Source organism: Leopardus geoffroyi, chromosome B1 (genome assembly GCF_018350155.1).
Source record: "Leopardus geoffroyi isolate Oge1 chromosome B1, O.geoffroyi_Oge1_pat1.0, whole genome shotgun sequence".
NCBI classification, from domain to species: Eukaryota; Metazoa; Chordata; class Mammalia; order Carnivora; family Felidae; genus Leopardus; species Leopardus geoffroyi.
Genome location: NC_059327.1, coordinates 45,311,145 through 45,328,758, shown reverse-complemented (window position 1 = coordinate 45,328,758; position 17,614 = coordinate 45,311,145). Strand labels below are relative to the sequence as shown.

The window sequence follows — 17,614 nt, the reverse complement described above, 5'->3', positions numbered from 1 at the left end:
ATTTGGCCACTTCTACAGGGGCCCCAATTAGGAGGATTCTCTAAGCCCTATTACTCAAAGTATAGTCCATGAATCAGCAGCTGGAAGCTAGAAGCTTGTTGGACACCTAGAGTCCCATTCTTACCCCCAGACTTAGTGAATCATAATCTGTGTTATAACAAGATCCCCAGGTGATTCATATGCACATTAAATTTTGAGTGTTACTGCTTTAACTTATCCTGGACCCAGATAACTCTAAAAACCCAAGTGAATACCAAGGTATCTATGATGTAGTGTTATGAAAAATGCCTTTAATTGGGGTGATCATATGTTCCCATTTATGCCTGTTGTCCCAGTGCCCCTTTTTACTTCCAAAAGTGTCCTGCTTTGAAAGGTAAATTATATAAAGGTGACATTGGAGGCATTTGTTTGGAGGAACTGGGTCAAGGATATACCCTTGATGATGAAGGTACCCAAGACAGATACATGTCTTTAGGGGAGGAAGATGCTTGGAAAGAAAAAAAAATTATATCTATATCTATATCTATATCTATATCTAATCTCTCTCTCTATATATATATATATCTAATATATATCTAATATATATATATTAGATATATATTAGATATTAGATATACTAAAGTAAGGGCAGATCCCACATTGGCCCCAGAGTAGACATCAGATCCTTTGATCAATGGTCACCCCTTGGCCTGCTTTGTATGGCAGTCTCATATTCTTAAGCTTGTCTGCCTGCCTTTCTTTTTTTCCTTCTTTGCTTTGCAGAAAATCCTTCCAATATCCACTATATTGAACAGCTGAGTGGACTGGATGAATCATTCTCAGGAACAAACCTGCATCTCAGCACATCCTTTTCCACTGGCACCGTCTTTTCTGGCAGCTTCTTGGATTCCCTCCTGGCCACAGTAAGTGCAGCTGAGCTGAACCTGTGAACCAAGCCCCTTGCAGAGAGTAGAAAGGATGGTTAGGGCTTAGAGAAATGATGAGAATTCCTCACAATTCTGAGTTCTCTTGGAATTTCACAAAAAACCTTGTTCAGATACATTATTTCATCTTTTTTCACAACTACCTGGCAACGGGAGCCAAATGTTCACATTTTCAAAATTACAAATGTCTTCTGGCCCTTAGAGTGAGACCACTTGGTACCAGGAAGAATGAGCACCTAAAGAGGAGGGTACCTACCTTTGAGCTTCAAGTGCATCTTGGCAGACCAAGCTGTGGTGTCAGAACTTATGAGATACTCCTTTCTCCTCTCTCTAAAATATCTTCAACAGCTTATGCAGGACTCAGCCATAAAGGGACAGGGGGACTAGGAAAAAAAGCTTTGGCCTTTGGCGATATGAGTTTTGTTCAGAGCTATGTTGACTCTCCCTCCATGTCACCCCTCTCCTGGGGTGCTTTGTTTTGTTTTGTTTTGTTAATGTTTATTTATTTTTGAGAGAGAGACAGTGGGAGAGGGGCAGGAAGAGAGAGGGAGAGAGAGAATCCCAAGCGGCCCCATGCTGCCAGTGCAGAGCCCGATGCAGGGCTCAGACCCACAAACCGTGAGAACAGGACATGAGGAGAAATCAGGAGTTGGATGTTCAAAGGACTGAGCCACCCGGGTGCCTCCTGGGCGCCTGACTATGTGGTTGGTCTTCAGCTCTCAATACTTCTTTAGCTTCTGAGCATGTCCCTTGCCTCCACTCCAGCATTTCCATATGTAGAATTAAATGCACTGTGAGAAAACCTACTCTATATAGGGCACACTGTTCTAGGTGCCAGGGGTGCAACAGTGACGAAACAGACAAAAGTCTGTGTGCCCACGTAGAGCTTAGGGTAGTGGAGGAGATTAATGTAAACACGATAGCCGCGCCTGGGTGGCTCAGTCACTTAAGTGTCCAACTCTTGGTTTCGGCTCAGGTCGTGATCTCACGGTTCATGAGTTTCAGCCCCACATCGAGCTCTGTGTTGACAGTGCAGAGCCTGCTTGGGATTCTGTCTCTCTCCCTCTCTCTCTGCTCCTCCACCACTTGTGTTCTCTCAAAATAAGTAAATAAAACTTAAAACAAAACCAAACCAAACACGAACCTGAAAAATAAGGGCCATATGTGGCATGTCAGATATAAGGGCTAAGGCAATGTGAGATAAGAAATGTGAGGGTTAGGAAAGGAGTTGCAAGTTTCAATGGCGCGGCCAGAGAAGGAAGGCAGCACTGAAGTCGAGGCATGCAAGGCCAGCTCTGGGGAAGAAGGGACTTGGTATCATTCTGATCTTGGGAGAAGAAACACTGCAGGCAGAGAGGAGAAGGGAAAAGGCAGTGAGGTGCAAGTGCTCTTATGTCCAGGGAGTTGGACTAAAACACAAAATCTGTATGTCACCATTTGTGAACGACTGCAAGAACCCCTCCACAGGAAACCTGGCTGCCTCACAGACTCCTCCCCAGAGTTTCTAAGGGAAGGGCTGCGGAGCAGCTGAATACCAGTGTATAGACGCACAGGGCTCTGAAGCCAGTTTGATAGACTTGCAGCCTTCTGTAATTCCGTGTGGAAAGGGCATCATTCCTGAATTGTGCAGGTGCCTCAAAGGCACAGATTGCACTTTTTAGGGGAGAATGGCTGGGCCATAGGCACTGCCCTCATGGCAGCAGGGGATTAGGTTGCCTTGGCCTCTGCTTCCCTAAGCCTTGTGGGGAAGGGGTGTCATAAATCCCATCTGGTTCTCGGAGAGAGAAAACTATGTCAGTGATAGCTTAACATTAAACAAGTTGGTAGACTATGAATTTCCCAAAGGGTTAGGCAGCATTCAGCCTTGACTGAGCCAGGGGCCCAGTCAGGTGACCTTGCTGGGAAGATGGCTCTGTCAGAGAAAGGGTTTTATCACTGTCTGTCATTGATATGTCAGTTCCCTTGCCGGTAATTAATGACTTGAAGTGTCAGGCAGGAGGTGAATTTGGATGAACTGGACCGTCTGCAGGATACATTTTCAATGGGGTTAAGGTCCCAGGTCTCTTCAGAGATCCCTAGATGACAGGCACCTTTGTGCCTTAAATTCAACTGGAGCCTTAATTAAACTCCACTGGCCCACAGCAGCAGGAACGAAGTCACAGACTCTGCTTAGAACTAGTGGGAAGAACGGGATGGGCAGAGAAGGGCTAAGAGAATAGAAATAAAAACAAATGAACATACAATGTAAGCCAGCATAGGAAACACAAACTCGGTCATGAGAGCCAGCAGCTGGGCCTCTTACCACTTACCACAGGACCTGTGACCTCACTGAGAAGTACCACCTCCTCCCAGGCTACCTTCAGGTATTGAACCATTGGGCTTCTCAGTGGGAAAGGACAAGTTCATCCTCCTGGAAAAGGAAATAAGCTATGTAAGAACTCAGGAGTCTTTTCTGAGGCCCTACAGTGAAGTCTGCAAAAGAGAGAAAAAGCCACACAACTGAGTCACATGAGGTCACAAGCCACACTGGACCCTCACTTTGTCTGCAAGGACAGGGGTGTCTGAGTGGCTCAGTTGGTTAAGCATCCCACTTCGGCTCAGGACATGATGTCACAGTTCGTGGGTTCAAGCCCTGCGTCGGGCTCTGTGCTGACAGCTCAGAGCCTGGAGCCTGCTTCAGATTCTCTGTCTCCCTCTCTCTCTGTCCCTCCCCTGCTCGCACTCTGTCTCTCCTTCTCTCTCTCAAAACTAAATAAAAATTAAAAAATAAAATTAAAAAGACTAGCACTTGGTCAACAGAACATAGGGTGAGCATAGCAATAAAACTTTTATGTCAAAGGGGCTGGCTTGGGTCTTGACCCCCTGCATATCTACCTAGTGACCTTCTGCCCCAGCTCTTGAATCCTTAATCATGTACAACACAACAAAATGAACACACTTTAATACTATTTAGAGCTCCAGCCCCAAATCTCTGGCCACGAGAAGCTGAACTAGACCTTTGAAAATAATCAGGTAACTGCCCACCCTTGTTTCCTTTGACCTGACGTCTGGTGCTGCAGGGTCCACCTGGCTTTCTAAGGGTGGGGGTGACTTCCCATTGTCTAGCCACATAGAAAGAAAGAGGCCACAGGTCAGACCTGAGCCTCCAATTCTATCGTCTCCACTCTTCTGAGTACCATTTTATGTTGGCTGGCCTCCTGACCTGACCCTTGGTCTTGCGGAAATGAGAGCAGTGGCCTCGGAATATGTTCGTCACCACTCTGCTTTATTCTCCATTCTTATCAGAGCATCTTCTTACTCAGAGGCGGGGGAGAAAGGCAAGGATCTTGGTCTCTCCTTAAAGTTAGGATGGCAGTTGCAAGCTCCGTCCGTGGTTATCACTCCCTCTAACCCATCCCCATGGCAGAGGCCACTAATGGTCAGTTTCTTTGCCTGCAGATCACACCTGTGGCTCTTTCTCAGCACAGACCTCATGGCAACTTCTTCGAATAAGTTCTGTGGTTAGGGTAATATTAGGAATCAGAGCAATAACTGTGATAGGAATAACAATAACATCTCTGAAGCACTTACTTTGGGTCAAGGTCTTTGCTAAACGCATTACCTGCAATACCATGTTTAATTCTTCTTTCAACCCAATTAGGAGAATATAATTATGAGCCTCATTTTACAGATAAAGAGTCTGAGGCTTAGAGGGATACATAAAGTGCCAAAGTCACAGCACTTACAGATGACAAGCTGGTTTTCAAACCCTACTTTCTGTGATTCCAGAGTCAGACCTTGCTGTCAGAGTCCTGTCCTTCCAGAAATCTTTGTGATTATGAGTAGCCTTCCAGTGCATTGACTTTCAAGTTTTGCTGAAAGGGATCTGCCTTCCAGCGTGCTCAGGAGCTGCTGAGCAGACAAGCAGCGGGGGGGTCCCCCTGGGCACACTCACCCCATCAGAGCACCCCCACACACCTGTACCCCTCCCCCCAGTCAGAACAACTCAGCTTTCATCTGCACTGTGTGTGAGGCTCTGCCTCCAATTTGATTCGAAGGAGGATTTCTGTTGTTAAGAAGATCTGGAAGGTCACTCCTAGAAGTTAGAATATGGGACCCATAGAGAGAGGCATGAAATGGAAGGAGCAGAATCCCATCCGCTGTTCTGAGACAAGATACCCAGTTTCCGGTCCTGAGTCCTGTGTGAGGGACAGGGGTCCACCACCTCACCCCATTTAGCATGTGCCTTTTGCCTCATAATGCCCCTTCCCAAGAAACACCTTCCAAGTGGTTCTTTGGACCTGCCGCCCAGCTCAGGGCACCAAGAGATCTGTTTCCTGCTGTTGTATGGTCAGAGGTCACAAGTCAGAGCTTGTTCCCCTGATGCCCATACTACCCAGAAGGGCAAAGGGGAAAACAGATACATTCAGAACAGATTCCCCTCAGGACACGCCACACCCGTGTCTGAAATGAGATTAGATCACCAGTCTGGACTCCGACTTCTCCACCTTTTCCTCTGCCCTCCCTTAATAGGAATGAAGGTGTGGGTCCCAAGGATGGAACAAAGCCTGAATAACGTGCTGTGAAGTCGTCACTGCTTATACTGAAGTTTTGTTTTGGATTTCATGTCCTTTTTCATTCTATCCCCTGATACACCGGTGATTTTTTTTTTCCAACGTAAAATAATAGTGTTTCCCTCCAAATCGGACACAGCTGACACTACGGCTTCAAGTAGCCTCTGGTATACTACTGTAAACTGCCCCAGATGGGAAAACAGTCCGGTGAAAAATAATTCATATTCACATTTAATCCTCTCTCAGCTCAATACTGTAAAAAAAAATACGCATGTGGAGGGGCACCTGGGTAGCTTAGTCAGTTGAGTGTCCGACTCTTGGTTTCTGCTCAGGTCATGACCTCACGGTTCATGAGTTCAAGCCCCACATCAGGCTCTGCGCTGACAGTGCGGAAGCCTGCTTGGGATTGTCTCTCTCTCTCCCTCTCTCTCTCTCTCTCTCTGCCCCTCACCCCTGCACGTGCACGCTCATGCTCTTTCTCTCTCTTTCTCCCCACCCCCCTCAAAATAAATAAATAAACTTTAAAAAAATATATGGAGAGACACTCAGATCCATAAGCAGGACTCCTGTGTGGCTTTATAACAATTGGACTTCAGAACTGGACATGAACGTAGGCAGCAATTTCCTTACTTGTAAGAAAATTGTGGCTCACAGAAGGTATGTGACTCCCTTAAGGTCCCTTTGCTGGTTACTCGCAGTTTTCCTACCATGTAGCCTCATTTTCAATTAGAAATATTTGATAGGAATGGTTGGTCTTAAAGCCTTTGGAGATGGATTTTCAGAATAAAAAGCAGCAAGTAGCTAGGGTGTTACTATCTATGTTATTAGGAAATGTTGTAGGTTATGAGACAGACCTCAAGCTTCATTGTAGCTAAAAGTGAAAACACTTTGGGCCTCAACATTTTCTAACGCTGGAAGTCCAAATTCTACTAAATCAGATTATATCAGAAACACTATCCAAGTTTAAAATATGTGAAGCACATTTCAACTTCCATATTTTCTTGAGAAAGAAAAAAAAAGAAAGGAGGAAGGAAGGGAGGGAGGTGAGGGGGGCGGGGAAGAGGCCAATAGGAGAGAACCCAGGATAATAAGAATACTAGATGAGCTCTCAGAATAAGGGTGACATGTAAATCCCATTATTTTCCCCAACATAGAATTGCAATCCTTTTGAAGTCAAAACTGAAGAAATGACATATTCAACAGCTAAGCCTCTCTCTGTTAAATATGCAAAGCACATGTTTCCCGAGAGCCCTTGACACCAGAACAACCCTAGAATTTAGACCTTTGCTTTCATCAGTGGAGAATTATTCTAACAGCATTATGTTTGATCACTGTACACTATGGCCAGTTGTTCTTTTTTTTTTTTTTTTTTTAATTTTTTTTTTCAACGTTTATTTATTTTTGGGACAGAGAGAGACAGAGCATGAACGGGGGAGGGGCAGAGAGAGAGGGAGACACAGAATCGGAAACAGGCTCCAGGCTCTGAGCCATCAGCCCAGAGCCTGACGCGGGGCTCGAACTCACAGACCGCGAGATCGTGACCTGGCTGAAGTCGGACGCTCAACCGACTGCGCCACCCAGGCGCCCCTGGCCAGTTGTTCTTAAATGGATTGTGCCTCAACCTGGATTTACGTCCCCTGTTCACCCCTGGATTTCAGTGAGCCAATTCTGGAAGCTCCCTTCTAGGTGGTAGCAACATGGAACAAAGAAGAAATGTAAGGAGAAGACCATCAGTCAGGGGATCCCCTCAGTCAGGACATTTGAAGTCATCTTTTAGTCTGAAAACTACTTTAGAACTTATTTTCCTTTTATTCTCTCTTAAATCATATAGCTTGTATTATTTCCTAGGCCCTCTTGTCCCAATGGCCTCTACGTTTTGCTAGAAATATTTGTTTATTTGTTAAAAATCAACAGCCAATTGCAGTCAATATTCGTACAGCTTTGAACACCTGCTTTGTTCAATGCACCCCCGAGAACATGAATGTTAAGTAGACAAAGTCTGTCCTCGGAAAGAGCACATCATTTAAGGAAATGTTGCCCAGAGTGATCTGAGCACCAACCAGTGGCAGAACCACTAGAGGTGGCCTTTAAATTTCTGATTCCCACTCCTGTCCATAAATTCTGATCCAGTGAATCTTGGATTCCAGAAACCCACACTCATGAATATCCGTCCAGGTGATCCAGATACATGAGAACCAATGTTGAAGAGAACAAAACTTAACAATGTGTGCAGTAGATCTATTTCATCCCACAAACAATATTCAAAGGTGGTATTATCATGTCAACTGTAAAGGTTATGAAACTGGTTTCTGAGAAGGAGTACATGAATTTTCCAAAAGTATTCAGCTAGAACATACCAGTCCAAGATTCAAAGTCAATTATGTTTCAGAAAAAGTACCAACTTTAAAATACAGAAAGATGAAATGAAGCAAAAGCCAGTGGCTGTGGGATCACAAAGGAAAACTTCATTCTGATGAAGAGATCCCCAAGTTGATGAGCGATCAGATGTTCTAAAGCAAAGGCATTAAAGAGTAAATATGTAGCTTCAGCAACAGATAGACTATTGAGCACTGGAGGGCACCATTCACAGAGGAGATGAGCTTGGTTTTACAGCAAGGGTTATGACACTGAAGGTTTTAGGAGGTGGATGGCATGATTTGATTTGTGTTCGAGAGAATCTCTCTGGAGACAGTTCGAACAAGGATTCCAAGTGAGAAGAAAAACAAGACAGGAAGACAGGTAAACAGGTTGCTATCATAATTCAGTCTGCAGAAGATGAGTCCTTGAATCTGAGAGTAGAGAAAGTGAATGGCAACATTTCTAAGACAGTAACAATTGAGTTCATTACTATTATTTTTTTAAAGTTTTTATTTGCTTATTTGGGGGTGGGGGTCAGGAGGGGCAGAGAAGAAAGAGAATCCCAAGCAAGTAAGATCATGACCTGAGCCAAAATCACGAGTTGGATGCTTTAACCAACTGAACCACCAGGTGCCCCATTGTTTTTAATAAAAAAATTACTAGTTTTTCTATAGGTACTATGTAAACCTATGAATTATCATGTCTACTGGAGTAAAAGCCTAATTTAGATAAAACAAAAAGTATAACATTTAAAACTCTATGTATTCAGATTTGAGAAAATCTGATGGGTAATGTATTCCAGTGCTAATTACATGTATGCCAATGGCCAGTTTACACTGAATATGGTAGGAATCCTTTGGAAAAGCAGTTTAAGAAAATAGCTAGGGCCAGGGGCTCCCTGGGTGGCTCAGTCAGTTAAGCGTTTGAGAAACTCTTGGTTTCGGCTCAGGTCGTGATCTCACGGTTCGTGAATTCGAGCCCTGCATCGGGCTCTGTGCTGTGTCAGCATGGAACCTGCTTGGAAATCTCTCTGCCTCTTTCTCTGTCCCTACCCCACGTGTGCTCTCCCTCTCTCTGTCTCTGTCTCTCTCTCTCTCTCTCTCCCCCAAAATAGGTAAACTTAAAAACAAATTAAAAATAATAAAATAGCTAGAGTTATTCGGACTCCAGGTGGTTTCAAAATAAGCAGTTGTCCCACATGTCTTCCTTTGGTTTTATTTTGATGCCAGAGATTCCAAAAATTCCATCCATTTATTCAACCCTTACAATTTTGTGTTCTAGCTCCACACAAGAACTGTGGGAGATCTAAATATCAGTAAGGCCCAAGGCAATACCTGTCCTCAAGTGGGTCACAATCAAAAGGAATATAAGTAGATTCACATCCAGAAGATTCAATTATAGATGACAGTAATCATGTCAGTAGTCCCTAGGGAGGAATCTGTAGAAGTCTCATTAAATACATAGTTTTAAATGTCTGTTGTTGATTATTAGGGTATCTGTGGCCTGACATACTCCTCTGCTATTTTTGGAAGACATCCTTGGTGTCAGTATCATTTCCCATTTTGTTCTTCTGCTACAGTGTAAGCCCCGAGGGAGCAAGAACTGGGTCACTCTGCACCTTGCCTAACCCAGTGCCCTACCTGAACTGCCAGTTTTTAGTTGATTTTAATAATGGTAATGAGGGGCACCTGGGTGACTCAGTCGGTTAAGCGTCCAACTTCGGCTCAGGTCATGATCTCGAGGTTCGTGACTTTGAGCCCCGCGTCGGGCTCTGTGCCGACAGCTCAGAGCCTGGAGCCTGTTTCGGATTCTGTGTCTCCCTCTCTCTCTGCCCCTCCCCCGCTCATGCTTTGTCTTTCTCTCTCTCAAAAATAAAATTAAAAATAAAAATAAAAATAATGATAACGAGAGACCCTGTTTTGTGTCATTTGATCCATTTCAAACAGTGATACCCCCCCTAAATTTCCAAGGCTATACACGTCCACAGTTTCTATGCTGGTTCTTCTGACTTTGCACGTGGCTTTGTCATTGCTTTCCAGGCCTTCTACAATTATCACGTCCTGGAATTACTTCAGATGCTGGTGACAGGAGGGATAAGTTCCCAGCTGGAACACTTTTTGGATAAGAGTTTCTATGGGCCGACCCACAGCTGCACTTCGGTTGTGTCTGGAAGAGCGCGGTGTAAGCTGGGGCTTCTGTCCTTAAACCAAACCATTCTGTCTGACATTGAAGTGAGTCTACTTCTACCTTAATAAAGGTTCTCCCTTCCTTACCATTCTGGGTTTCTGAAAATGACTCAGGCTATTTGGGTTCCTAGGTAGCCTATAGCATAAAAATAATAACAAGCAATAATACAACCTTATACTCATATTTTATAATTTACAGTGCATTTTCATGTGCTATCTTTATTTTTTACAACAATTCCAGAAGGTATATAAGGCAGTCGTTTTCATGCCCATCTTCCAGATAAAAAATCCAAGTCTGCAGGAAGCATCTGAGAGGTCTAATAACTTTGTACCTTAGCAAGGGTATTAATAATAACTCTAATAGTTAATATTTACTGAACATTTTCTCTGTGCCTGTCTGCTTTGTTTTTCTTGTTATTGTTGTTTATTTAATCTGTCCAAGGATTTACATGGTAGGTATTGTTATTAATTGCATTGAACAGATCAAGAAGCTGAGACCCAGAGAAACAAGGACTTACCTGAGATCACATTTTGTCCCACTGGAAAAGCAGGGTTCCCTCCAAGGCAGTCTGACCCAGGGTCTGCCCACTCTTCCTATATCTGAGCTGATAAAGAAATCTGATCATGCCAGCTGAAATCAGGCAGAAGGATTCTGTGTTTGAGTCTAAGACTCTGATTGGGCTAAGTAGTGGAAAATGCTTGAATTTTCCTAGCCCACTGAGCTAGTGAGCAGTAGATTATGGCAAGGGGAAAAGCTAATTAAGGAAGATTCCAGTGAGGCATCTGGGTATTTGTTGATCAGATTGGGGTCTAGCCTGGCAATGAGTAATCAACTTATCAGTGCCTTTTGGTTTAGCTTTAACTGACATTACATTGAGCTCCCCACCAGTTAGCAGGGGCAGGAATTTATAAGGAAATATTTTTCGTTTGTTCAGAGGACATCAGTAGAAAGAGAAACCCCTTCACAAGAAGCAATTTCTTCTAGGTGTCTATACTTGATATGTCTTAATAGATACTGCCAAAAAGGGAAAGCCCATGCTCTGTACATATGAATTCCAGGTGCAAACAACACTGCCAAGTTCCCTTAGCACAGTCTGGTCCTTGGCATTTCTGTGGTCTTGGGTTCCTCACCTGAGAATGACTTACGAGTGACTATCAGCCCAGGATAACTGCCACCAGCAACTGCCTGTTACTATCAGAGCTGACAGTGGACTGGTCAACACTCCTGTCCTTCCTTTCTCCACTTATATCTTGTCCTCATTTTGTTCTTTACCCCATAGCATCACATAATGAAACGAACTGTTCTCAAGTGACTTCACTGAATCCCCTTGCTGTTACTTTGACCATGTTGTCTCACGATGCCCTTGTTGGGTATAGCCTGAGAACAGTGTCAGGAGGAATGCTCGGGACTGTGTGCTATTTGGAGAGTAGGATAAGAAAAACACTCTCTTGAGGTCACTTTACATCCCAACCCATTATATAGCTTGAAAACTGAATTTCCCAACCTGTTACTCATTGTTACTTCTTACTGGTTACCAAAACAGCGGTAGTAATAAAAACTAGCGTAACAACATGCTCCACCACACCCACGAGGGGCTCTGGAAGGCCACGTGATAAAAAAAAATCACTGGGATTAGAGGCTCAAAACTATTCATAATCCTAATTTCCTACTTGACAATGCCACCATAAAAGATATTAGGAAATGGCTTTTGGGTCTTCCAAACTTTTACTGCAAGGAAAGATAATAACTTTCCAGTAAGGGCTTGTTATTGCTTAATTAAAGTGCCAACAGACACATGTTTTTCTCTTTTCTCCCCAGCCAAGAAAGACATTTGGGCAAGTGTTCTGTGGCTCATTAGATAATTTTGGAATCCTGTGCCTTGGCTTATACCGCATGATAGATGAAGAGGAGAACAACCCGGAAGAAAAAAGGGGAGTATGCTACCTTGGAAAGTGGCACCCATCTATCCAAGCATAGGAGCCAAAGCTACTTTATTTTATGTGAAAGAAAAGTCCAGAGCTGAGGGTCCATGCTTACAAAGAAGGGTCCAGGGGGAGTAGAGAGTGATGTAGGAATAAGGAAGCATGGGTGTGAATAACATGAATGAACTGATGATTGGGATACAATTACTACTGACTATGTAAGGAGAATGGTGTCTGTGTCCCTAGTGACAGCTAAAATGTAGACCCAGATTTTAAATCAGGGTTCTTTTGCTACTTACCCCTCATCCATCTGTATGCAACTTTTTAAAGCTAAAAGCCACTGGAAAGATTTACTTGTTTTCTGCTGGGCTCCTTGGGTAAATGTTTTTGGACTGCCTCATTTCTAGCCCATTTGGCTTGGTACGTGTAAATTGTGGGAGCGTTATGTTCATATTTCAGTTGAAACTAAGATCCACTTGATAGCAGCACAGGAGAACATAAAGGAAATGTATGTGGAAGGCAGAAGGGGAAAAGAGAGGGTACAGTCTACCGACAATTCAATAATGTAGGTCCAAACTAAGATTCTCACAGTGGGAATGGACAGGATTCAGTCCATTTTAATTTCTCCAAGGAGAAATTAAAAACAATAGAGTGGAAGAAGATAGAAAGAACCTTGCTCTCGTTTATAGGGAGAAAGAAACCAACTTCCTCAAAGTGGAGTAGTCTTGAATGGAAAGAAACCTTTCTGCTCATCAGAGAAAGGCAGGAAAAGAATGGGTGCCAAGGCAAACATTGCCATACCATGTGCTTAAACGAATTCGTATGTAACACCAGGATCTCTCAGTGAAGCATAGCCATGGCCGTTGCTGAGAGAAAAGATGGAGGAAGTATTACAGGGAGTTGGGAAAGAGGTAAAAGTGTAGGTTAGCTACTGAGAGTAATAGAAGAACTTTGTTGTAGGTTTGTAGAAGCAATACCCAACTCGAAAATGAAAGGACAAAGGATTGAAAGTCCTGATGACGTTAAACAGTGGATGTACTTAGAGTGCAAGAATGAAAGGGGACAGAATGATGGGAAGTGACAGCTAGAGAGTGATTTCTGGAAGCATGATATTTGAGAGGCGGGACATGTCAAGAAATGATGACTTCCAGTATGTGCTCAGGAAAGTGGTTTGGAGATAAGATTCTTGGGTAGTGGAAAGGTGCCTAGCTCTTGGAGTTGTAAGCCACATAAACATTGCAGGCACATGAAATGATAGTGGTCCTAGAGCTTGAAAGAAAAAGTATCCCAGGTGCAGGAGACCTAAATAAACGTGGAGGTCTATAGATGATGCTGATGAATCAAGAGGGATGGTGATATGGCTATAGAGTATGAATCACAAAGATGTTGGGGAGCAGTGATGTTCTGGAAGCAGCACTGGGAAGCATGAATGATGCTGGTTTCTCTCTTTCTCTGCCTGAACTCCATGCCCTTGCTCCAATACTTCTGGAAAACCCATGGAACATGGTAATAGGGCAAATGTGCAGCCCCTCTTTGAGAGGACATTCTGGAAGGAAATAATATTTCTGTTTCAAAGGGAATATGTGGCTATAGTAGATCTTATTTAAACTATTATAGATATCACAGGGAACTCAGTAGGAAAGGTAAAAAGGGGAAGATTGTTCAGTGAAAGGAGGTCAGAGGTGCACTGAGATGGGCGTTGAGGAAATACGAGGTGACGATTTGGGGCAGTGATGAAGAAATACAGGATGAAAGACATGAAAAGTTATTCTGCCTTATTCTGCCTCAGTGTTCTGACATGAATGCTCGTGTAGTAATTCATTTAACTCACATTTACTGAGGATTTGCCGTGTAGCTGCTACTGTGCTAAGGCATCCTGCTGCCCTATAAACAGGACCAGGCTGTGGGTGTTCTTTAAGACTCACTGACATTCACTATTTGCTTACTAGTCAAAATTTCCAATAAAACTGGTTTATTTTTTTTTTCCATTGGCCACACTACATTCTGTGTGAAAGTTGGTGGTGTAAGTATTAGGGTAGGCCTAAGCCAGAATAGAAATAGCTGGAATGTATGTAATCTGCTTTTGATAAGGCTTGGCCAAGTGCTCACTATTGTGCCAACTGACTTCATTAGTGTAGTGGGTATTAAAAACAGGGAAACTTGGAGTCCAAAAGTCAATTAGAGATCAATCAGTCCACACCTCCATCCTATCCCTCTCCCATTAAAGAGGTGAAAAAAGCAAGGCCCAAAGAAGGGAGATGCCATGCCTAACCAAGGTCAGAGACACTTGGTTTCAGAGGCAGAAGTGAATGTTAATCTCCTAATTCCTAGTCTGAGGCTTCAGTTATACTGTGCCAGGGGTATTTACTATTACTCAGAAACCAATGAGGCAAAGCAGAACAAAAACATTTCCTCCTCTGGCCCAGCAGAAAGACTTCCTTGTTTTGGCCATCACCCGTAGCCATGTCATCCTGACTGCAGAGAGGCTCAGGAGTCATCTTTGGCTTTTCTTACAGGTTTGTGATTACCCGGCCACCCAATAACTTTAAGCTACTACCCTCGGATCTTGTGTTTTGTGCCATCCCTTATGGCACTTCTTGTTACAAAATGGATGGTACTTCATCTCAGAGTCCATATGAAATAATAAACATGGTGCCACTGGCATCAGAGACAGTTACAGAAATAAATTATTCTCCTATGGTTGACCCAGTTAACCAGACTACAAAACAACCTTTGACTACATCACTTCATCATTTGCAGCCAAAAACTATTTCCATTAGTGGTTCTAAGCAAACCGTCTTACCTCACAGCAGTAAAATGCCACCCCAGCCACATTTCGGTGAAACTGAAACCGTGAAAGAAAATGAGAAAGGAAAAATGAAGGAAACCACAGAGGAGAATGCCCCTGCCTCTTCAAAATCAAACTAGGCCTGTTGATATTCTCCACAAGCCTTTAGCTTGCTACTTGTAAAGCATCTCCAGAGATGGTGACTTTGGACAGGAAAATAAAAATGGAAAGATGCCTTTTTTGTGCCCATTGCTTCGTGGTTGATGAGCAAGCCCACCCGGGGGAGAGGCAAAAGTCTGATCCAATCCCACTGGGTCTGGAGTGATAAATAAAGAAATACATGACGAATGCTCTGTAAGAAAATTTCCTTTCTGTGTGTCCCTCAAACAGAAAATATGTTAGAATGAGCTGTGTTAAAGTGGCCCTTCAGAAAAAAAAAAAATTAAAAAAAAAAAAAAAAAAGGGGGCGCCTGGGTGGCGCAGTCGGTTAAGCGTCCGACTTCAGCCAGGTCACGATCTCGCGGTCCGTGAGTTCGAGCCCCGCGTCAGGCTCTGGGCTGATGGCTCAGAGCCTGGAGCCTGTTTCCGATTCTGTGTCTCCCTCTCTCTCTGCCCCTCCCCCGTTCATGCTCTGTCTCTCTCTGTCCCAAAAATAAATAAACGTTGAAAAAAAAAAAAAAATTAAAGAGGCCCTTCAGGACTTGGGTTCCTCCAGTCAGGGGATAAAAAGTGAGCAAGATAAAAACAATGAGGACCTAGACACAGGAGACAAGAAATAAAAGAGCCCTCAAATGAAGAATCTTACATTCTTTTTCCTCAAGCAGGCCAATAGTAAACCAGTATATTTTCTCCTTCTCTTTATTCCTCATGCTTTTTCTTTCTTCATCTCTGTCCATAAGAGGTGAGAAAGATCAGATGGGGAGACACCAGTTTGAATCAGAAACCAGTTTGTGTGTAACTAAGACCTAGGTATATGCCTGGCACAGGAATGAATATTAGCATATCCTGAGATAGGGTGCCTAGGTGAAATCAGACAGATAGAAATACATGACCTTCCACATTCTCTAATCTGAGAATAAAGACATCATTGCATAAAAAGTATACAAAACTTCCCCATGTTCCAAAATGAACCATTTACTCCCAATTGGTGGTCTCGTAACGATGACCTCTGTATGTAACACCTTCTTGTGTTCCAGATACAACACAGGTAAAAGAGAAGAGGAAAGAAAATAATAAACTGTATTTCTGATATATTATTTTAAATGAGTTTGTGATATCCTTGACATTCTTAACCCCTTTGCTAATTTGGTATTAGTACCTCCACTTTACAAAGGAAGCAGCTATGGCACAAGTCGGGTTGCTAGATCAAAGAAAAAATAGCCAGTTAAATTTGACTTTCAGATAACCAGTAAATTATTAGTATGAGTGCATCCAAATTATTATACTTTGCTAGCAAGTGATCAAATCACCTTTTGAACCCAATTGATTTGACTCCAGCACTTGCAGACATTCTGCATCCAAGCACACAAATAAAAGAAATGAAACAAACCAAAAAGAAAGAACATTCATCCACAGGAAATAAAATTTTATATTAGTTAAACTTAGTTTGTAATAAAATTAACTCAGTCTATGTGGGGGAAAAAAGGAGTAATTGTAAGAAAAGTTGTCAGAGACCAGAGATTTTTTCTTTTCTTTTCTTTTCTCTTTTCTTTTCTTTTCTTTTCTTTTCTTTTCTTTTCTTTTTTCTTGTTTAAGCTTACCTGAGTCATCTTTACCTTCACTTTTTACAGACTGGCTTTTTTGTTGCCTTTCATTACACGTGGCAAAGTATATTTTCTTGCAATTCCACATTTATAGATAAGAGTTGTAGGTGCATCAGAGATTTAACTGGCCTGTCTCTGTCTCTCAAATCCTAATTTCTGAAAGAAAGTATGTAGTGGGTTCAGCTTTGGCCACTCAACCACAGCTATCAATGGCCGAGCAGCAGGGCATCTCCAATGAAGGACTCTTCTCAGGGATGAAAGGGAAAATGGTTCATGGTCTGGGAAGACGCTGCACCAAACATCTACTGCAAAGGCAGGATCATTCCTTCTCCCCATTCTCTGCGGGATCTTTTACACATAGGAGATTTGGTAGGAAAAAATATTGCTGAGAAAGAAAAGTATAGATTAGTCCTATGCATATTTAAAATCCACAAATCTGCTGTACACATTATCAACCAATCTGTTCAGCATCTGAATCTCACTTCTCCAGAGTCAAAGCTGATCCCACAAATGAGCTCGTTTCCAACACAGCAGAGAATTTAGAATGAGAAACTCTTTATTTTTTAGTATTTTAGGGGAACAATTACCAGAAATATGGCTAAAGAAACATTGAGGTATATGCACTACAGCCAACATATGAGTGGTGTTACTGCCAGTCTTGATAAATAAAATGGTCAGAATACCCCTAGACTCCTGTGCAAAGTGATTCCATAGCTCTAGAACAAAACCTTTTACTTATAAATGGCAACATTTTAATACAAATCATGACACTAGATCCTCTGGCAATATAGTAGATTCTTAATTGATAATGATTATTCAGACCTTTATTTCACTGAAGTATGGTAGACACACAATATTACAATACAGGTGTATATCATAGTAGTTCAACAACTCTAAATACTATACTATGCTCACCCACAAATGTGGCTTCCATGTGTCACCACACAACACTACCACAATACCGTTGTCTATATTCCCCATGCTGTACCTCTTATCCTCATGACTTACTCATTTTATAACTGAAAGCCTGTACCTTCCACTCACTTTCACCCCTTTTCCCTCCCTCTCCCTTATGGCAACCACCAATTTATTCTCTATTTATGGGTTGTTTCTACTTGGT

The 17,614-nt window shown here is 42.7% G+C and overlaps 1 protein-coding gene across 2 annotated transcripts in view; it reads left to right on the top strand.

The window, feature by feature from the left end:
- The window catches only part of KCNU1 (potassium calcium-activated channel subfamily U member 1), a 152,212-nt gene extending 137,133 nt beyond the window's left edge, over positions 1-15,079 (top strand). For both annotated transcript variants that reach the window (XM_045460866.1, XM_045460859.1), the window contains 4 exons: positions 763-902; positions 9,874-10,065; positions 11,840-11,952; positions 14,460-15,079. In XM_045460866.1, the coding sequence (XP_045316822.1) occupies positions 763-902; positions 9,874-10,065; positions 11,840-11,952; positions 14,460-14,871 (857 nt within the window). In that variant the 3' untranslated portion in view covers positions 14,872-15,079. The remainder of the gene's footprint in view (positions 1-762; positions 903-9,873; positions 10,066-11,839; positions 11,953-14,459) is intronic.
- The last annotated feature ends 2,535 nt before the right edge of the window (positions 15,080-17,614 follow it).